This window comes from Balaenoptera ricei, chromosome 12 (assembly GCF_028023285.1).
Source record: "Balaenoptera ricei isolate mBalRic1 chromosome 12, mBalRic1.hap2, whole genome shotgun sequence".
Taxonomy (NCBI): Eukaryota; Metazoa; Chordata; class Mammalia; order Artiodactyla; family Balaenopteridae; genus Balaenoptera; species Balaenoptera ricei.
The window spans coordinates 34,152,256-34,176,100 of NC_082650.1; the positions used below are offsets into that span (position 1 = coordinate 34,152,256).

Here is a 23,845-nt window from a genome sequence, read left to right on the forward strand (position 1 = left end):
ATTTCCTGCTCAAATTCTGACCTTTGAACTCAGTCTTACCAATGGGTACAGCCCAGAATCTGTCTTCTTTCTGTCTGCCTGGTATACACTGAGCCTGGCATGAGTCTTGAGAACCATGTGCCAATCTGATGCCATCTTTCTCTAACCTCTACCTTGTTTTCTCATTCACTGCAACTAGGCTTCTGCCTTAGTTCCCGCTTAGCTACCCATTTCAAAATTGTGACTCTACACAAATCCTAAACCCCAATCTTCTAGATTAGAAACTAAACAATTTGGCCATTAACAACATTTTCTTCCTGATCTTTTCCACTGGGTCTCCAGGTGCTAAATAAGGACCTACTGCAAACTAGACAGATGACCTGGAGTCACCTTTTTTTTTTTTAAATTATCCTCTTGGAAACTCTTCCAGACAGGTTCCACCTATATGACAGAATCCTACTGGATAGCTAATGCTGACTGGACTCAAGAGTGCAATTGATACATCCTTTGGACTCTACAACTTAGACAGCTAGCCACCCCACAAATCTTGTTATGCATAGGCTAGGTTGAAGTTAGTTTTCCCTATTCTGGACCCCACTAGACCTCTATTCCTCCTCTTCCATTGTTGCCCACAATTGTAGTTCCATAATTCTAAAGCAGATTGTGAAAGAAGATATGAGACCTCATACAAAGTTCAAGTGAATTTCTTTTTATATTTCACTGCTAAATATATTTGGGTTAAAAGAAAGAACAATGATTCAGTCTCAGAGGTCCACATTGAAAAGTCTAGCACATTAGTCACTGTCAATGAATCAGCAGTATTTATTAAATGTATGAATAGAAAAATAGTGGCAATGATCTGCTTTAGATAAATGGGAATGGAGAAAATACTGGGATGTGAAATCTACCAAAAAGTAAACTTTTTTGAGTAGTAGCTATTACAATATAATTGTAAGGTGTCAAAATTCCAAATACTACTTCAGAAATTCTTCTTATTTAAATAAATCCGTCCCATAAAAAAACAAATTCATGTTTTTCTTACAGCAGTCATATCTGGGTAGAACTCTTGGGATACCTATTTGAGCTGTTAAATAATTATATCTGAAGAAGGTGAAGAGTGTAGTTATTACAGTGAGGTGACAGTTATCCCATCTCTCAGGAGCTACAGTAACTGAAGTGTACTAAGAAAGAATCGGCAGAGCAGGCACAGTTCTTTCATAATCCCTAGCAACTCTTGATACAGATGCAGTTCATCACTCTGCATGGAATCGTAGAAGAAAAATATTTTAGGAATAAGATATATCAGCAATTTGCATACATTGATATATCAGATTTTTGAAATATAATATATAATGTATGTCATTTAAAAAAATTCTAACACATCCACAATATAATAGTCGATGTTGAATATGTTCTTATTCTTAGCCATACATTTATCTATTATTAATCATTTTTACCAAACTAGTAGGCCAGTATGTAGTGAACAAGCCAACAAGTTACATGTGTAGCAAAAGAAAATATCAACAACAACAACAAAAAATCAATTCCAGCTTTACTGCCACAATAAATCCCCTGAAAAGTTCTCTGGTAATTTATAAAGTGTTCTCACATTTTATAGCACGGGATGTTTTAGAACTGTGCAATTTATGATGATATGGAAGTTCCATATTAAATTTTTAAGTATTCTTGCCAAACATGAGTGAGGATCGTCTCAAACATGTTTTTATTTTAAATCCCAGAAGACATTTAAAAACACATTTATATTCATTTAATACTTTCTTGACATTTTTTAAGAATTCAGAAGTTCAAATACAAGTATGCATTCTGAAAACAATAGAATGTAATACTAGAATCTTGGACTTGAAAAAGGACTGGAGACTTGATGAGTCTTAACTTCCTCTCTGAAGAGGCATTCAGTCCTAAATCATCTCTGACAAGCTGCACATCTGATCACTGCATGGACATTTCCAGAAGCTGGGTGCTCCAGCGCAACCCAGTTATTTCTGAACAGCTCAGAATAGGGAAGGGAGAGGAGAGGGAAGAGGTTTCCTCCCATTTTATTTAACTCAAACGTTCCTCTTTGTCACACTCTTCTATGGATCCAAGTTCAGGCTTTAGAAAGAATATTTTAGTCTCTCTTCCAAATAACAACCCTTCTAAAAATTCGAAGATATATCTTATGATTTCCTAAGTCTTTCTTTCTCCAAATTAACAGTCTTTACTTGGGCTAATTCTCCTCTGAAAATCTTTTCAGACTTCTAACCATTCTACTCTCCCTTCTCTGAATTTACATCCATTTGCCAATGAAGCACCCAAATGTATATTAAAGAAACAAACCTACCTGCTTCTGAGTTTTTTATAAAAGTGAGTTAATTTTTCTGTCACCATATCACACTATATGTTCATATTGAACTTGCTGCAATTCAGACTGCCTTTCTCATCCTGTCTTTGTACTCATTCCTGTACATATAAAGGAGAAAACAAATTTCCAGAAGAGAGCAAAATGAAATTAACATCTGGAGACAAATAATAAAACCAACTCCATGTAGGTTCTATTCATGGACCAGGCTATAGAGACATTTATAGATTCCTGAATCTGATATTCACCAGCTTAGCTACCTGAATCAATTCTGGACCACCTGCAGTTGTCATATGCTTGAATTTTATTTTCCATCAAGCCATTACCAAGACAAATGAACATAAGGAAACCTCTATCACAGCCCTACAAACTTCTTTCTGAATTGACCGTGATCCACCATGCAATAGTCTTTGAAAACTGTTTTCAATCAGTGGCAATTTACCTACTATTATATTTCCATTTCCACATATTATTTACACAGATGTGAGGAAAAGATATTTTCTGCTGCCTTGCTGAAATACAGAACTACTTTGACTACATTGTTTTCCTATTTTGTCAATCTTCAATTTAGTTAAGGAATGTCCTTGGAATATCTTTCTTGCTGAGTCAATGTTATTCATACTACAATTCAGTGTGTTCTAGAAACTACACAAGATTTCAAATAAAATAATTTTTTTAAACTCTGATTAAGTTTCTAACTTAGTTACAACATCTGAAAAACTTTGCTTCGTGTCAACATTCTTAGTAAACTGGCACCATACTATAAGGGAAAACAGAACTCATTCTAAACAATTAATTCTTGGTCAGGAAGGTCAGTGCTAGTATAACTGAAAAGAGAAAATTGATGACAGCCAAGAAAACACCTCTTCAATCAAACTCATATTCAATGATCTTCACTGAGAGCTTGCTTTAACAGAACGGCATTGAAAAGGAAACATGGCCTCAAAAATTAAATGGAAAGAAACTTTGGTACTATAAAAAGGGAACTTTAGCATAAAGTTCCTTATAAAGTTCCCTGTAGCATAAAGCAATACTAGAAGTGCTCTTAGTTGTTAAAAATTAAGTTATTATCATTTGCATGAACTTAAGAGACAGCTACTCCAAGCCCCAGGTTTTAAATTTGTCCAACAATAATAAATAATGGCTGGAGGTGAAATAATCTCACGTATATAAGGCATTTTAAAATTATAAAGCACTATACAAATTTAAGGCATTATGAAATATATTTTATGTAGACTTTTAATATTAACAGGTTTTAACCATTTATCCAGTCTCTAAACATATTGCAAATAATCTATAAAATACACAATAATTGATGTTAGAATGCAGAATATAGCAGTGTATAGTAGACTCTGTGCTATAGTTATTTTGCATAGAATTCCTTATTATGTATAATGTTCAAGTTATCTCTCAACAGAATGGCAGTATAAATTCTCCCTTCTGAATTCACTTCATCTTGTGCCTGGACCATAGAAATCGGAGTTAATTTTACCTCAAATAAACCTGGGGAAGGGGGAGGGGAAGGGAGAGAGAATAAGAGAAAAGGCGGATGGGGAGCACACTATGGAAAATTGTCAGGAACCCACTTGATGCCTACTCTGCATGCTTTGAGCTTCTGCCCACTCCAAGTGAACAGAGGATTGGTGATCTTGGTCTCTTCACTCCCAGCTGCCTAACAGTATTAAAGTATTATGTACTCTTAAAACATCACATAATTAAGTAAAGTCAATATTTAAAAGTAGTATTTTTAAAAACCAGCTGCCAAAGATATTCTCAAACTCACTCTCATAAATTCTATTAATTAAGCCACATTGACCCCATTTTACTTCTCAAAGAAGGAAAAGCAAAAATAGAAGGAAAAAAGTTTATAGTGAACTTAAGATCCCTTTCATTCTAGGAATTTTAATCAAGAGGTTATTATTATAGCAAGGAGCTTAGAGTGCTTTTTTTACTCCTTTTAAAATAAAATAGTAATGTTAGACATGCTAGATTACAAGCAGAAAACCTATCAGAACTGTTAGACATAGCTTTATTCCAGTTAACTAAAAGGATAAGTATATTTCAAAATTTTGGCAGATTCAGCCTCATCAAAACTGTTGAAAGCACTAGTCTCCAGATTTTGTACTCTTAGGGTAAATATTTTGATATTTGAAACCAAACCTTAAATATTTCTTAATTTTTTAAATTTGATACATGTTTTCTAACTTACAGAAAAGATTTCTGAAACTTTGTATTATAAATTATTTTTTTAAACGCTGCACATGTGCTTCTTTTAAAATTCATGATCATAAAGTAACTCTTCAAAGTCTCCCAAGAGTTTCAGAAATGATATGCATATTAACATTAAGGCGCTCTGAGGAGTATAATTTGAGTTACATTAAGTGCAGCTGTTTTCCGAAGTCCCAGTGAAGGGTATATCTGGTCACAGTGGTCTTAATTAAAATACAAATGATATAGAGGTCTCATCTGTATTTAAGCAAGCGGAGACATTTCACTATAATAAATAGGATACCTAAAATAGGATGTGGGTAAAGAAAAGGTGAGGCTGGAAGCAACAATGCCATGAAAGAAAAAATCCGCATGCTTAACGCCTTTACAAACCCCGTTCAGAGTTGCAAACAACGTCCTTAAAAAAAGATGTATCAGCTGCCCTCGCTTAAGTTCCAAGACGAACCACAGATTGGGAAAGCTCTCTATGTAGGCATGGAATCTAATTGGGAGAAACTTTTTTAAAACATTTAATTGGTTAAAAGTTTGCCTCTTGGAGAGATTTCGAAAATCAATTTGCAGGATGTATAGTGATAGCAAGTCCGCTTAGAAACGAATGAAAGATGAAAAGCGCTTCGTGTTCTTTTGGGGGAGGTAGGCAGTTCCCCCTACACGGTGAACTCAGGGAGTTGAAAGTGAACTTGCATCAAGCTTAGCCGCTCTTGCCCCAAAGCGCACTCCTCAAGGGCAAAGCAAGAAAGCGGTCCCTCGCCTGCAACTGTAAGAAGGGACCCGTGAGGGGCCGGGGGCCCCGGCAAAGGGTGTCATGTGGAGCCCGTGCCTCGACTGTACCTCTTTGCTGATGCGCCGGTGACTGCCGCCGCTGCTGCTGCTGCCGCTGGCGCTGCGCCTGGCCGCCCCCGAGGCCTCCGCTGAGCAGCAGGACCAGGAGGACCCCGGCGGCTCCAGGCATTGCGGCGGCCCCGAGCAGATCCACTTCTCAGGAGCCGCAGTCGCTGCCGCCCGCTCCCCTGGCCAGAGCTTGTGAGCCGAATGAGCCGCAGCTGCTGGGTAGGGGAAGGAGACAGCCCCCGCCGGCCTCGGCTCGGCCGGCGCCGGAGGGTGGGGGGAGAAAGAGGACACTCCCCCTCCCTCCCCCTTCCCGGGCCCTCGCCCCACGGACGTCCCGGCCCAGGCCCTTAAAGGGTCCTCCGTGAAAAAGGCCTTTCCTACGGCGGTCCTTCCCTCTGAGAAGGGATCGGCTTGATCTGTTAGCTGAACTTCCTTTAAGTTAAAGAAAGTAATTGATAGGAGAGCAGTTTGTGATCTTCAAAATCCCTCCACATGGAAGGCATTACTTGTGGGAAATCTGCACAGCTGGGGTCTTTACCGAAGCTGAGTAGATGTACCTCCTGAGAAAGGCCTGGCAAAGCTGTGTGCGAGCACTGTGGATCCAGGTGATCCACGTTGGTGGTAAGACTACCCAAAGGCCCCGCTGACTGCGAAGTTACCAGGAGGCAGAAGGTGGTCCTCGGGATGCTGCGATCAGGCCAGGAGACTTACTGCTTGGTAGACTGCTGGCAAGGCAGCAAAGGGAGGACAAAATAAAACAAGCCGCCTTCATCCACTGCAGTGTTTATGACCAATATAAAGGTAAAAATTAAGGTTTTCCGGTCAGTCAGGAAACATTTATTTAAAGAGGATAAGAGGTCTTTTCATTTGTTTCCCTTCAGACTCAAAATTTCATGTTTCCAGTCCCCATTCCTTCCCTTTAACTCAACAGAATGTCTGCAAGTTTTTCTAACACCCCATGTTCAGATGACAGTTCCTTACTAGTTTTTTGTTTCTTTGTGTGTTTGTTTTTTTATGGTCTGTGGTTCTCATAAGGTTTGGAACGGCTCCTTACTGGGCTTTTATGAGAATTGGAGGATTTTTGGTGTACTCAGCGACTAGGGGTACTATGGCATAAGTATACAGTGAGGTCAGAGAGCTAGTTGTCCCACAATGGGTGGGACAGTCCCACACCATGAATTGTCCCCCATGCAGGTCTGAAAGGGCCACTGGACATTCATGTAGGTAAAAACCCTCGCATTATATTTGAAGTCCAATTTAAGTCTGTTTTGCACTCAAGCAAAATTTTTCACACAGTTTTTATTTTCCTGGATGCATCTATTATGTAAATTGAGGAAAGAATATGTCTGTGTTTTTTAACTTTATCAAGATTTGTTTAACCATTTCAGAAAATCACATAACTGATAACAGTTCTGCTCATGGTATGGACTACAGGACAATATCGATACCCCACCTGTCACATTGATGGTGACTCTGGGAATAGGTTCACGCTTCTGTTTCATTTTGCCTGCTAAGGTAGTTTTACCCAAGCATTTACACATTGAAATACATATTGTTTTATATAGATAAATTTTTTCCCCTTTATTTTATACTTAAGATTTTACATTGATTTTTTAAAATATTATATTGAAGTTAGGTGATATTATCTATGGATTTCCTTTCACTAAAGTAAAGGAGGTATTGTTCCTAATAGGATTGATTGAGACCCATTGGCCAAATGGTACTGAAGTGAATGAATATCCCTCAATGTTACCCATCTTTCCGAGTTTTATTAATATTAGTACTAGGAAACTTTAAAATCAATTTTTCTTTATTGTAGAAGCAAAATGGAAAATGGCCCACACCTTGAGAATACGACTGTGATCTCTGCTGTCAACTTTACTTGTTTGATTCAACACAGGGAAAAGAAATACAAAATTATTTAACCAAAATTAAGATACAAAACCAGTACTATTAGAGCTATAATTTTTTTTCAAATAAACCTAATTGAGGTACAGTTTACACCAAATAAATGCATCCATTTGATATGTTTAAAAATGTAAACAACCATTTGACAATTACTCAATATAGCCTATTTCTATCATTCCCCCAAAGTTTTCTTTTCTGCCCTTTTGCAATAATTTCCCCAACCAGCATCCCTAGAAACAGGCAACCACTGATCTGATTTCTGTCACTATAGATTATTTTAGCTCTTCAAAAGTTTTATATAAATGGAATAATAAAATAATAATCTTTTGTGTCTGTTTTTTTCACTCAGGACAGTGTTCTGGAGGTATAGCCGTGTTGTTGCTTTATGTCAGTAGTGTGTTCCTTTTCATTGCTGAATAGTATTCTATTGTATGGATATATCAAAGTTTGTTTATACATTTACCTGTTGAAGTACATTTGGACTGTTCCAGTTTTGAGCTATTAAATATAAAGCTGCTATGAATATTTGAATACAGTGTTTGTGTGGGCATGTGCTTATATTCCTCGATTCCTGAGAGTGATATTATCGGGGGTTTTGGTAGGTATATAATTGAAATTATGAAACTGTTTTACAGTATGGCTGTATCATTTTAAATTCCTCCAGTAGTATATGAGAGTTCCAGATTATCTGCATTTTTGCCAACACCAATAATTAAAATTATTTAATTTTAGTGACTAGTGTCTCACTGGCATTGTCATGTGCATTTCTCTGGTAATGCTGAAAATGTTTTCAGGGCTTACTGGGCATTCCTATGACTTTCTTTTGTGAAAAGTCTATTCAGATCTTTTGTTCATTTTTCTAATTGTTTAATTTGCCATACTATTATTAAGTGATAAGATTTAAATATAAATTCAGGAGAAAAGTCTTTTGTCAGATATACTTAATGTAGTGCATATTGTTCTCAGTATGTGGCTTGACTTTTCAATTTCTCGACTGCTGTTGGAGGAGGTCATCGGGAGGATGTGACAGCCAGTTGAGCCGGGCAATTGGAGGCGCCTCTCCCTGTTCCCTATCCTTGGAAAGTGCATTAATGCTGCCTGCCTTCCCTCCACTAGAAGGTGCCTCTAGGACACACCCTTGAAACAGTAATGTGTTGTTGAGATCATCTGGACGGTATATGTGGCTGAAGCCAGCTAAGGCCTCCATATAAACTTTAAGATTCCAGCGGGCTGGTATGGAGATCTATGCACCTTGCAGCTGTACAAGACAACCCTCCCTTGCTTGTTAAATCTGCTTGTTAAATCTGCCACCTACAAATCCTCAGTGGTTTGCCTCTTCCGTCTCCTCTTGCCCTCCATGTACTGGGGCCAGTTTGTGAGGCTACAACTGCTTTAGCAGAAGTAGTTAATTGTAAATTCCATTTATTAAGCCTTTTCATTTATGCTTAATAGTTTTTGTGTCCCATTTCAGAAATCTTTGCTTTCTCTATTTTTCCCTAGAAATTTTATAGTCTTGGGTTTATGATTTATTAGTGTTTGCTATGAAGTAAATGCCTTAGGTAAGGGCTTTTTTTTTTTTTTTTTAAATGCAGATATCCATTCATTTTAGTACTGTTTGTTGAGAGAATTATTATTTTCCCATCTGATTACCTTGGCCCTTTTTTTAGAAGTCAATTGATCAAATGTGGGTCTAATTTTAGACTCTCTTTTCATATATCCAAATATATATATATGATAGTTTATGCCAATATCATAGTCTTTATTAGTGTAGCTTTATAGAAACCTCGAAGTTAAGTAATGTAAATCCTACAGTTTTGTTTTACAAACAAAACTCTTTTGTCTATTCTAGGTCCTTTGCATTTCCATACAATTATTAAAGTCAGCTTGTCAATTTCCATCCCCAAAATATAGTGTCGTAGGGAGTTTGATGGCAATTGGGTGGAATCTATAGCTAAATTTGGGAGGAAATTGATATTTTAGCAATACTGTGCCTTCCAATCCATGAATATAGCATGTTTCCATTTATTCACATCTTCAGTATTATAAGCAGTGCTTTTTAGTCTTCAATTTATGTCTTCAACATACTTCCTAAAATTTACCTCTAAATATTCATGTTTTTGGACGCTATCATAAGCAGTATTTTTAAATTTAATTTTTCACACTAATGGTAATACAAGTGATTTTGGTTATATACATTGGATCCAGCAAAATTGTTAAAATAACTTCAAGTAGCTTATATGTAGATGCCTTAGAATACCTCATGTACAGAATCTCCAAAATAAAAGCAATTTTCCTTCTTCCTTTTCAATCTGTATGTCTTTTATATTTTTTCCTTGCCATATTGCCCTGGATGTGACCTCCAGTAAAAAGTTGAATAAAGTGTTGAGAGTGGATGTTTTTTACCTTATTTCTGATCAGAGGGGAAAGCAGTCATTCATTAACCATTATGGTGTTGGTTATTGGTTTTCAGTAGGTGCTTGTTATGAAGTTGAAGGAAATTCCACTCTTCTACTGAAAGTTTTTGTGACAAAAGAGTATTAAATTTGGGCAATGGTTTTCTGCATCTATTTAAATAAACATATTTTTCTCTGTTTGGTGAATTACAGTAACTGATTGTTCAATGTTAATCAAACTCACAGTCCTGGCATAAACCCCAATTTGTCATGAGAGATTATCCCTATTATATGTTGCTGGTTTCAATTTACTAGTATTTGATAAGTATTTTTATGTCTGTGTTCATGAGGGTTATTAGTCTATAGTAATTTTTCTTGTAATATTTATATCTGGTTTTGGTATCAGAGTAATGCTGGCCTTATATAATTAGTTGGAATATCGTCCTTCCTGAAACAGTTTGTGTAGAATTTATACAATTTCTTCCCTAAGTGTTTTATAGAACATACTAGTGAAACCATCTGAGTCCACACTTCTTTTTTTTTGAAGATTTTTTTGTTACAAATTCTATGTTTTAAGTAGGTATAAAATGATTCAAATTTTCTGTTTTATCTTGAATCAGTTTTGATAATTTGTATCTTTTAAGTAATGTATCTATTTGGCTAAGTTGTCAAATTTATTGGCATAAATTATTCTTAATATTTCTTTATTATCTTTTTAATGTCTATGGCATCTGTAGTAAATGACACCTTTTTCCCGATATTGGTAATTTGCGCCTCCTCTATTTTTTTTTTTAATAAATTTAATTATTTATTTATTTATTTTTGGCTGCATTGGGTCTTCATTGCTGCACGTGGGCTTTCTCTAGTTGTGGTGAGTGGGAGCTGCTCTTTGTTGTGGTGCACAGGCTTCTTATTGCGGTGCTTCTCTTGTTGCGGAGCATGGGTTCTAGGCGGGTGGCCTTTAGTAGTTGTGGCATGTGGGCTCAGTAGTTGTGGCTTGCAGGCTCTAGAGTGCAGGCGCAGTAGTTGTGGCACACGGGCTTAGTTGCTCCGCGGCATGTGGGATCTTCCCAGGCCAGGGCTCGAACCTGTGTCCCCTGCATTGGCAGGCGGATTCTTAACCACTGAGCCACCAGGGAAGTCCCTCCTCTATTTTTTTTATATCAGCCTTTTTTCATAGAGGCTTGTCAATTTTATTCATTCTTTCAAAGAATCAACTTTTGGTTTCAGTGATTTTTTTTTTTTATTGTTTGTCAATTTTCTGTTTCATTCATTTTCCCTTGTATCTTTAAATTTTCCTTCCTTCTATTTATTTTAGGTTTACTTCAGTCTTCTTTTTAGCTTCTTATGGTGGAAACTTAGATCACTAATTATAGACCTTTCTTCTTATATAACTTATATCACTATTATAACTTTATATTAATATTTATTAAAAGACTCCTAAAGCTCTGAATTTTTCTCTAAGTAGAGCCTTAGCTACAAATAACAAATTTGGAATTTAAAAATTTTTTAATTCAAAATATTTTTAAAAATTTCTTTTGTGATTTCTTCTTTGACATATGTGTTATTTTGAAGTGTGTTGTTACTATGGTCTCAATGTTTCTATCTCCCCAAGATTTATGTGTTGAAATTCTAATGCCTAATATTATTGTATTAGGAGGTGAGGCCCTTCGAATGTGATCAGGTCATGAGGATTGAGCCTCATGAATAGGATTAGTACCCTTATGAAAGAGACTTGAGAGCTCCCTTGCCCCCCTTTCACCATTTGAGGACACAACAAAAAGACCTGGAAGCAGGTCCTCACCAGACACCAAATGTGCTGACACCTTGATCTTGTACTTCTCAGTCTCCAAAACTGTGAGAAATAAATGTCTGTTCTTTATAAGGTACCCAGTCTATGATATTTTGTTATAGCAGCTGAAATGGATTAAGACAGTTGTTAATGTCCAATTTTTGGAGGTCTTTCTAGATATTTTATTGTCATTAATTTCTAGTTTCAGTCTCTTATGGTCAGAGATTATATTTAAATACTTTTAAATATATTGAGACTTGTTCTTAATTCTAGCACATTGTCTATCTTAATGAATGTTCCATATTCAGTTGAAAACAATGGCATTCTGGTGTTCTGGGGTGGCAAGTTCTATAAAGGTTAATTAGGTCAAACTGGTTGATAGTGGTTTTTTTTATACGTAATCATTTGCTGTTTGTTCTATCAATTACTAAGAGATAAATATTGAAATCTCCCACTGTAATTATTGATATTTCTATTTTACCTTTCCAGTCTTATATTATCTATTGCTTCATAACAAATTATGCCCACATTTATAAGCTTAAAATAATAAACATTTATTATCTCAAAGTTACTATGGATCAGGAATTCAGAACCATTTATTTGGTGGTTTTCTTCACTTGGGTGAGGAAAGGAAGGAGGAATCTATAATGCTATTTATGACCTAGTCGCAGAAATCACATACCATCTCTTTTGTCAAATTTTATTCATTAGAAGCAGGGTAAGTATAGATCACACTCAAGGAATGGGGAATTAGCCTCCACCTTTTGAAGAAAGAGTATCAAAAAATTTGTGGGTATGTTTTAAAACAACCACAATCCTGTAAGATTTTGTTTTGTGTAATAAGAAGCTCAGTGTATACACACTAGTATTGTTATGTCTTCCCCAAAATGTAATCTGTTATCACTATGAAATCTCTCTTTATCTCTATTAATATTTTTCATCTAAAATCCATTTTCTTATTACTCATATATCTACTCCATATTTCTGATAATTAACGTTTGCTTGGCATATTTTTTCCATCCTTTACTTTTCAATCTGAATCTTCACATATAGAGAGTGTCTCTTACAGCCAATATATAATTGAATCTTGCTTTTTCATCTAGACTGATAACTACTGCCTTATTATTGGAGTGTTTAGACCTACACTGTCTAATGCAGTAACCACTAACCACATATGGCTGTTTAAATTTAAACTTAAATAAATTAAAATAAAATAAATAAAAAATTCCAATCTTCAGTCACCCTAGCCATAGTTCAAATGTTCAAAAGCCACATGTGGACAATACAGGCTATATGTGGACAAGGAACATTTCTTTTATAACTGAAAGTTCTATCATGCAGTTCTTGTTTAGACACTTTACACTTAATATAATTATTGATATGATTGGGTTAAATATACTAGATTTTTTGTTTTCTATTTCCTCCATCTATTCTTTATTCTTTTTCTCTTTTTCTGCTTTCTTTTTGAATAATTATTTTTTAGTATTCTATTTATATCTGCACTATTGTACTATTGTGTATATATGTGATATATACACATATATGTCTAGTACATATATACATTGATATAATAGCACTATTATACATCATAATATACATTATTATAAATAATAGTCTACATATATGTACATATATTGTGTGTATATATAAATGGCATGCAATATGCAACTTTTAGATGTTTCATTATATTCTAGATTGCATAATTTCTGATGATGAGTCTGTAATTATTCTTTTGTTTCTCTTTATTCAGGCTGATTTTAAGATTATTATATAATCCTTGGTTTGGTAAATTTTATTATTATGTACCTTGATATGGATTTCTTTGATGTTTATATTGCTTAGGGATCATTGAGCTTCTTGGAACTGTGAACTTAGAGTTTTCATAAAATTTAGGAAAATTTAAGTAATTTCTTCTATAATCTCTTATGTCCTTTCCCACCCCCACCCCTCTACTTCTGAGATCAGTTCTCTTTCTATTCATTTTTTTAAATTCTTTTTTCTCTTTGTGCTTCAGGTTGGTTACTTTCTATTGCTGTATCTATGTGTCTTTGTTTAGGCTGCTATAACAAATTATCATAGACTTGGTGGCTTATAAACAAGAGAAATTTATTTCTCAGAGTTCTGGAGGCTAGGAAGTCCAAGATCAAGAGGCTGGCAGATTCAGTGTATGGTGACAGTTTATTTCCTGGTTCATAGACCACATGGCAGATGGGTAAGGGAGCTCTCTAGGGTCTCTCTTATAAGAGCACTAATCTCACTCATGAGGTCTCTACCCTCATGACCTAATCACCTCCCAAAAGCACCACCTCCAAATACCATCACATTAGAGATTAGGTTTTATCATAAGATTTTTGAAAGGACATAAACGTTCAGTCTATAGCACTGTGTTATCTTTTCTTCTTCAGCATCTAATCTGCTTTCAAGCCCATTTACAGTACATTTTTTCTGTTTTATATTGCATTTTTTTAAGTAAACAAATTGTTAGTTTTAATTTTATGCTTCCCTTTTCTATTCTTCTTGTGTTCAAATTTAACTTTTAACTTTTTGAAAATATTTAGAATGGATGTTTTGAAGTTCTTATCTGCTTATTCAAACATCTCTGTTATTTCTGATTCTGTTTCTATCAACGTATTTTTTAACATATTTTTTTTTACCATGGATCATATATTTCTGCTTCTTTGTGTGTCTAGTAATTATTGACTGACTGTTAAAGTGATGAAGTATTATAAATTCTATGTTGTTGAGTGTCTGGACTTTGATTTCTTCCTTTGAAGAATAATGTTTTTTGTTTTGTGGATTAATCGCTTATTGTCCTTTTGGCTAAGATTAAGTGTTTTGTGGATTAGCATGATCCTTTCAGTGTCAGTTTTTAAGATTTTTTTAGGGTATAAATATGGTAGCCTTCACTTTAGGTCTAGTTTAGCTCTCCTATTAATGCATGACTCCTCTAAGGTCAGTACTGGATTATAGAATTGTTAAGTAATATCTCTTCACTGTGGCTGGCTGGAAGTGACATGTCTTCCAGTCCTGTATGTTCAACTTCAACTCCCTTGTAATTCTTTGCATGGTTTCATAGAGTTTCAACTTTTGCTGGAGAAACTTGACATTCAGTCAAAAATACAAGGGGACCCGCAAATAGATTCCTGGAGCTTTATCCCTCAAAATCACTCTTCTCCAGTACTCTGCTTTACGAATTTAAGTTGCCTCCCCAAACTCTGATCTCTATCTCTGCAATTCAGTGGAACTGCTATAGTTCATAAACTGTCTCCAGCAGAAAGTTGGTTCAATCACTGGCACTATCTAGTGTGTTTCTTTTTTCTCAAGACATACAGATTTGCACTGCCTATTATCTAGTGTCTTAAAACAGCATGTTTATATTTTCCCCATTTGTTCACATTTTTCCCTAGTTGTTTATATATAGAAGATTCAGTACCTATTAGTCCCTCATGGCTAGGAGTAAATGTCTCGAAGTTACACTCTTTAAATAATTTTTTTAAAAAAGACTAGATACAAATAATGATAATTCATCCTAATGATTTAAGAAATGTAATGAGCAGAACAATTTTGATGATCATAGCCTGAGACTATTTTATTACTCTTCATATTAATAATATGACTTTTGAAATGGCTCACAGTATTTAAAAATTTTTTTCAAATTATACTTAACAGCTCCTCACAAGCTGTACTTCAAGAAAACATGAGAAGATCAAGAACAGGAAAAATAATTGTGGTTAACCTAATTAACATTTCTTACAAATCTCTAAAATTATGTCAGACTATTTGTTGAATTTATCCATATTAAATAATGGGGAAGTCGCAGCACTATTTATTAATAAGCTGAAGACTTATTTACCAAAATATATTCTCTAAGTAATTAATCACAAAATATCGGATTGGCAATAAATGTGGGAACATTTTACCCTACAAAGTAGTATTGAAGGTCAGGAAATTAAAGAGTTGATTTACAAAGTAGGAATTTTTTTTTTTTTCAAGAAGAGTGTTTTATCTATATACAGTTGACCCTTGGATAATACAAGTTTGAACTGTGTGGGTCCGATTATGCATGGATTCTTTTTTTAATAGTAAATACAGTACTACATGATCCACGGCTGGCTGAATCTGAGGTTGCAGAAATGCAGATAGAGAGGAACCATGTATGTAAAGGAACCATGAATATGGAGGGCCAATTGTAAGTTATACATGGATTTTCGACTGAATAGAGGGTTGACACCCCTAACCCCCACACTGTTCAAGGGTCAACTGTAATTTAAAAGACTAACTTAAAAAGAAAAATGTGTAAGTAAAAACAGCATAGATCTGAAAGGAACAAAGTATAATTCAAGATAAAACTGTTAAAACACTCTGCAAACAAAAAATCATAGAAATACTACTTTATATTTTACTTTGAAGGAATTGATTAAATCATATCATTAAATTGTATGGAAATAAATTTAGTAGTAAAAAAAAAATCCCCTATATATTATAGGACAAATATGATATAGAAAACTATTAAAAATGAATTATATGGCCAATACACAATTTAATGTCAATTATGTATGATTTTTAAATTATTTTTATTTAAAGAGGACGAGATATTAAAATGTAAATTTTTAGTAATTGCCACACACAAACATATAATCTGCAGAAGAGATAATGGCATAAGACAAATCAACCCCACAGGCTAATCACAAAATACAATTATTTTATGTGTAATTTCTACAGCTCTAATTAGAAAAAGATAGTGTTTAACTGTTAAGATTCTAAAATATAGAAAAAAGCTAACAATTGAAATTTTAAAATAGAAAAATAAAAGAAACGTATGGAAAAGAGAAAAAATAAAACTTAATCTATGAAAAAAATTAAGTCAAAAACATCTGTGAAGAAAGGATGGGGTGGGATAGGGAGGGTGGGAAGGAGACGCAAGAGGGAGGAGATATGGGGATATATGTATATGTATAGCTGATTCACTTTGATATACAGCAGAAACTAACACACCATTGCAAAGCAATTATACTCCAATAAAGATGTTAAAAAAAAAACGGATAAAATAATCTATACAAATTCATGAGCTTTTTTAAATTCCAAAACTATAGAGAATCATGTTTTTTAAATGCATAATTTAAGACCAAATATGAATTTTAAGATTTTGACCTAGTACTGTACATTCAATTCTACTTAAAACCTCATTTAAAGTACATTAAAAGTACTTCTAATTTTAGTTTTCTGAGAAACCGCCATACCGTATTTCACAGTGGCTGGACCAACCTACATTCCCACCAACAGTGTGCAAAGGTTCCCTTTTCTACACATCCTCACCAACATTTGTAATTTGTGGTCTTTTTGATGATAGCCATTCTGACAGGGGTGAAGTCACATGTCATTGTGGTTTTCATTTGCATCTCCCTGATGATTAGTGATGTTGAGCATCTTTTCATGTGCCTGTTTGTCTTCTGCATTTCCTCTTTGGAAAAAATGTCAGTTCTTCTGTTTATTCTTTTAATCAGGTTTGTTATTTTTTTGTGTTTTTTTGATGTTGAGTTGTATGAGCTGTTTATATATGTTGGATATTAATCTCTTATTGGTCATGGCATTTGCAAATATTTTCTCCCATTCAGTAGGTTGTCTTTTTGTTTTGTTGATGGTTTCCTTTGCTGTGCAAAAGCTTTTAAGTTTAATGAAGTCCCATTTGTTTATTTTTGTTTTTATTTCCATTATTCTAGGAGATGGATCCAAAAAAATATTGCTGTGATTTATGTCAAAGAGTGTTCTGCCTATGTTTTCCTCTAGGAGTTTTATGGTATCCAGTCTTACATTTAGGTCTTTAATCCATTTGGAGTTTATTTTTGTATATGGTGCTCTAATGTTCTAATTTCATTCTTTTACATGTAGTTACCCAGTTTTCCCAGCACCACTTGTTGAAGAGACTGTCATTTCTCCATTGTATATTCTTGCCTCCTTTATCGTAGATTAATTGACCATAAGTGCATGGGTTTATTTCTGGGCTTTCTATCCTGTTCCATTGATCTAATTCTATTTTCATGCCAGCACCATACTGTTTTGATTATTGTAGCATTGTAGTATAGTCTGAAGTCAAAGAGCATGATTCCTCCAGCTATGTTCTTCTTTCTCAAGATTGTTTTGGCTATTCGGGGCCTTATTTCCATATAAATTTTAAATTACTTTTTTCTAGTTCTGTGAAAAATGCCATTGTTATTTTCACAGGGATTGCATTGAATCTGCAGATTGCCTTGGGTCATATGTTCATTTTAATAATATTTATTCTTCCAATCCAAGAACATGGTATATCTTTCCATCTGTTTGTGTTGTCTTCAATTTCTTTCATCAGTGTCTTATAGTTTTCAGAGTACCAGTCTTTTGCCTCCTTAGGTAGGTTTATTCCTAGGTTTTTTATTCTTTTTGATGCAATGATAAATGGGATTGTTTCCTTCATTTCTCTACCATATGACCCAGTAATTCCACCACTGGGTATATATCCCCAAAAAAACAAAAACACTAATTCAAAAAGATACATACACCCCAATGTTCATAGCATCATTATTTACAATTGCCAAGATATGGAAGCAACCTAACTGTCCATCAAGAGATGAATGGATAAAGAAGATGCAATATATATATATATATATATATATGTATATATATATATGTATATAAAATGGAATACTACTCAGCCATAAAAAAGAACAAAATTTGCCATTTGCAGCAACATGGATGGACTTGGAGGGCATTATGCTAAGTGAAATATGTCATACAGAGAAAGACAAATACTGTATAATATCACTTACATGTGGAATCTAAAAAATACAACAAACTAGTGAATATGACAAATAATGAAGCATACTCACAGATAAAGAGAACAAAATAGTGGTTCCCAGTTTGGGGTGGGGGGAATGGGCAGTGGGAGGCACAAACTACTGGATATAAAATAGGCTACAAGCAGCTGCACAGCACAGGGAGATCAGCTCCATGCTTTGTGACCACCTAGAGGGATGGGATAGGGAGGGTGGGAAGGAGACACAAGAGGGAGGGGATATGGGAATATATATATATATATATAGACATAGCTGATTCACTTTGTTATACAGCAGAAACTAACACAACATTGTAAAGCAATTATACTCCAACAGAGATGTTAAAATAAAAAATAGGCTACAAGGACATATTGTACAACACGGAGGATAATAGCCAACATTTTCTAATAACCGTAAATGGAAAGTAACCTTTAAAAATTGTATAAAAAATTTTAAAAATTTTAAAAGATATACCAAATTCCAAAAGAAAACATATTGCTGTTTTCCTATTAAAAAAATAAACTAAAAGTAATTTTACCACTTTTTATAGGCTGTGGAAATTGATGTCTATCTTGTACTTATGAAGGTAAAGAAAGTTTTTAAACTGAGAAGTAACATGATCAGATCTCTGTTTTTGATGAACAATTCTATCAGTGTGGAGGGTTGATTAGAAGAGATGAGTAAGGAAAGTGGAATCAAATGACCCTAATAGAAAGCATTGTGTTCTTCATTCATTCATTCTTGTAACAAATCTTTATAAAGTGCCTGCTATGAGCTAGAAACTAGACATTGTGGCTGTTACAGAAAACAAGATAGGCAAGGCCCTACTATCATAGTACTTACATTCCAATGAAGAAACAAATAATTAGCAAAAAGTTTTAAATGAGTCATTACAATTTGTTATAACACTATGAAGGAAATAAACAGGGTGATATAACTGTAACTGTAAAGTGAAGACGCTTTAAAGAGGGTGTCAGGAGAGCCTCGCTGAGGATGTGACACTTAAGCTGAGACCTGACAGAGCACAGGACTCTGATGAATGCAGGGTCAGTAGGGAGAAGAGAAAATATTTTGGAGATGTTTGAGCAAGTGCATTAACAAGACGTGCTAACCAACCGGATATGGGGATTTAAGGATCATTCTAAAATTTCAGGCTGGAGCAACTGGCTGTCTGGCAGTGTTAATACTGAGATAGGAAATACAGGAAGACCGCCAGGTGTGAGTTAGAAATGTTGCGGTAACTGCCATTGGAGATATCCAGTTGGTTATTTTTAGTTCTTCTATCACATTTCACAGTCATCCCATGAACAGACCACACATTCAAGGGAATAGATTTCTCTATGAAGTTGAGGAGTGGGTGTGAAGGGAATAATTAGAAGACATAGCTAGTCTAGAAACAAATGTAAGGGTACAAACAAATTTAGAATAAACATTTGCACTAAATGTTCTACTAGAAAACAAACTCTGAAGGAAACATATTTCTGCTAATGTTTTCTTGGGAAGTACAATCCCAGGGAAGCATGAACACTGGGAAAATGGAGTAGAGCAGGGGATGAGATAGAACAAAATAAGGCAGAGTGTTATGGATCAGGACACAGCTTTATGCAAACTGATGGCTGGGTCATGCAAGACATTTTCAGAGAGATCACACCAAGCTACTCTGCCTTTAAAAAGAGGAAGAAGAAAGAAGAATTGATCCACTCACTCCTATCCCCCTTCGGTCAAAGTTCATCTTTTAGGAATTAGCCCCTCAGACTTCCAAGCAGCACATGTGTGGTGCTTAGTGAACCGGAGGGCTGCTGCCCATGTCTTGAAAACCAGTGGCAACAGGGAACATAGAAACAGGAAGGAGGACGGGTTATACCCAGACTTTAAAGCGGGGTCAGGAGCAGCTGGCACAGTGGCAGCGTCAATCTAAAGCAAAAGCAGCTGCCGTAGCAGCGATCTGGCTCCAGGCCTGTGGGACACAGCAAGCCACTACTCTAAGTAGAAAGCAAGGCAAAGTGCACAAGTCAGGGGTTGAGTATAAACTGAAGCCAATGCACACTGGAAGATGGTGAGGGACAGAGGAAGGGGTAGACAAAGTGGTAAGAGACAGGTAGGTGGTGATGGGGCCAGATCATTTTAGCCTTTTTAAGGACATTGGTTTCACGCTGAGTGAAAAGGGCAGCTATTGCTATATTGCTTTTTAAAAAGATGTCTCTGGTTGTTTTGTTGAAAGTAGCCTGTCATGAGCAAGTGTACGCATAAGACGATGAGTTAGCCGGCTACTGCAGAAATCCAGAACTTGTGAAGGTGGCTTGAACCAGAGGAGTAGCTGGGGTGGAGAGAAGTGACAGATTTTGGACATATTTTAAACGTACAGCCCACAGGATTTCCTTGCTTCACACTTTTCACAAAATCAAATTTCCAGTGGATTAAGAAGCTAGCTTTTAAAACTGTTAAAAATAAAATCATAAAAGCATTAGAAGGAAATACAGTCAAAGGGAAGACAACATTCTAAACTTCAAAATTCATAAATAGTATCAACATTAAAATAAATAAAATGAACAGATAAACAACAGACAAGTAGAAAATATGTGTAATGTATAAGAGATTAGAGTTTAGTACCTAGAATATATAAAATACCTTTATAAATTCAACAAGAAAAAGGCAAATTGAAAAGTGGGTGAAGAATATATGGAGGATATTCACAGAAAGTAAAACGTGAATAGCAATACACAAACAAAAAAGCACTCATCCTTGTAAGTTAGTAGGAAAACACAAATTAAAACAATGAAATGACAGTTGTCAACCATTAGGTTGGCAAAAATAAGTCAAAACTTTCAAGGGTTGGACAAAACATGATAATGGGGTGCTCATATACTGTCCAGGGAAGTGAAATAAATTGATCACAAAATTTAAAGGTTAATTTTACCTAGTGCTGGTGAAAGTAATAGGAAAATAGACTTCCTCATACTCTGTGGTCATAAATTCTTATTATGCTTTTGAGGAACAATTTGACAGAATCCACACATTTGAAACATACATTGCCTTTGACCCAATTATTCCTCTTGCAGAAACATATATTTCATAAACACAGTCTGTTTTTACCTCAGCCCATGCTTCTCTAATTTGAATTACTCATACTTGATTCATAAGTAAGGGAGTAGATGCAAAAACACAGATGCTATGTAGATTTACACATTATTTTTTCCAGGCAAAGGAAGCAGAGAAAGCAAGAGTAAAAATACAACCTTAAGCAGAAAAGGAAAAAGCCCATAGCTGGGCTGATACAGTAGAATCAGGACTCCATTCAGCTTTATTTTAAAAAAATTAAAAATCAGTGCCTGAGCCCAGGCCTCTCCCATGATTGCTCACCCTCAGCCTTATGTCGCTTTCATCTTTGGCAATTTGTATTGCCACCTTCATGGCATCCACCCAGTTTATGGCTACACTTAATCTGTACACCTTCAGCACCACCAGCCCTACTCCTATCAGCATTTTAAGTTAGTAATTTTGTACATTTTTAATATCCACTGTGACAGCCCCCCGGCACACAAAGCTTTCTTGCCCTGACTGTCCACATGATCTTCCTAAGTATCAATTTGGTTTCGTGGTGCTCTAGTTTCAAATGTGCATAGGTATTGAGTAGTCTGCCACAACTCTATTTTATGTCCTGGTATTTTAACTGCACTATCTTGAAGAACATGAGGTTTTTAGGAGCTCATACATAGCTGCAGGAAGAAAGCCTATACTTGCACAAGTGAGCAAATAAATATGAGTACACAGATGATCATTGCAGGAGTGATTGCAATGGTACATAATTGGAAACCTAAAGTCTATTCATTGAGAACTGGTTAGATAAATTACGATCTGTCTTTTCTATAGAATCCCATGCATTTATCAAAACAAGGCACGGAAATTTTACCAAGATATAGTGTTTAAAAAGTCTCTAAGCAATATGTATCTTTACATTAAAATCAGGAATATAAAACTATCTACTTGTACCAAATTGTTCTCAGTGGTTACATATAAGGATACAAGTGTTATTAATGGAGAATTTTCAAGTTTTAGTAAATATGTTTCTGTACGATTTAAAGCTTTTTAAAACAATATGCATATATTCACAGATCATCTTTGTAGTGATCTTAAATAACCTACCTTAAATTCAAACACTAAAAATCTACAAGAAAATGTTCAACTCTTAGGAGAGAGGAGGATAGAAATGAAAACAGATTTAAAAAGACAAATACTAGAGAATGGACTTGAGGATATGGGGAGGGGGTGGGGTGAGATGTGACAGGGTAAGAGATTGTCATGGACATATATACACTACCAAATGTAAAATAGATAGCTAGTGGGAAGCAGCCGCATAGCACAGGGAGATCAGCTCGGTGATTTGTGACCACCTAGAGGGGTGGGATAGGGAGGGTGGGAGGGAGGGAGACGCAAGAGGGAAGAGATATGGGAACATATGTATATGTATAACTGATTCACTTTGTTATAAAGCAGAAACTAACACACCATTGTAAAGCAATTATACTCCAATAAAGATGTTAAAAAAAAGACAAATAACCTTTATTAGTAAATTTCATATGTTTATTTTCTCAAAAATTATAAATAAAATGAAAATATAAACACAAACATGAAAAATACACGCAAAAGATATAACTGATATAAGTCAATATCTTCATTAACTTAGGAGCACATCAAAAAATGTGTTTTTCTGAAAATATAGATGCCCTTCTCCACCCCCAGAAATTCCAATTCAATCTGGCAAAGAGGAAGAGGAAAGCTGGATAAAATAACATGGTATTGTAAAGTTGTTAATCTGTAGATGTAAGCAAAGTGTAGGAGTGGTTAAAGGAGGGATAGATGGTTAGGGTTTGAAGAACAGCAATTTTTTTCCTTGCCTGAATTCAGAATCAATTAAAAGTTAGACAAAGAAGTCAGGCAGAGGAGTAATGGAAAATCAGTATAACATGATAGTACTGCTGGAGAATGTAGCATAATTGTGTAACCACAAGTCCTTAAGCCCCAACCCCAAAGTTAGTCAGATACTTATCCACCTACTGACAGTCAACTTTGGGGACCTACAAGCACTCCCATGGAGTCCACCCAAATAAAACTTTGTTATGGGGCTGAGAACCTGAGCAGGCAGGTGAACACCAAAAGCAGAAAGCCTAGGCTTCACATACCCAATTCCCACTCCGTAGTTATCAACCAGATAGTTCTCTCCTCCTCCCATGGAGAAGATAGAATGAGGAGACTGAGAGGCAGGAATGTCAATCCACATCCCTCACGGAGAACAAGAAGGCAAGTGAAAGGAAGGCCTATCACTTCTTACAGAGACTAGAAGAGAAAGTAGAGATTTAAATGTGTAATTAGGGGACGTCTACCACAGAAGAGATGAAAAGTTTCAAAGAATAATTCTCATGGCTATTAATGTAAATTATAAAGCATACTATAAAACAGTTTCTACTATTTTAGAGGAAATTTGCTCCTTTCAGGGTTTTTTATGTAACTTATGCTGCAGATAAACTTAAAACCCTTATATGAAACA

General features: G+C 35.3%; 1 protein-coding gene across 1 annotated transcript in view; it reads right to left on the minus strand.

Moving 5' to 3' along the window:
• LAMA2 (laminin subunit alpha 2) overlaps nt 1–5,641 on the minus strand; it is a 623,785-nt gene extending 618,144 nt beyond the window's left edge. Inside the window, exon 1 of the mRNA XM_059941243.1 lies at nt 5,399–5,641. Coding sequence (XP_059797226.1) covers nt 5,399–5,519 — 121 coding nt within the window. The 5' untranslated portion in view covers nt 5,520–5,641. The remainder of the gene's footprint in view (nt 1–5,398) is intronic.
• Between the last annotated feature and the right edge of the window lie 18,204 nt (nt 5,642–23,845).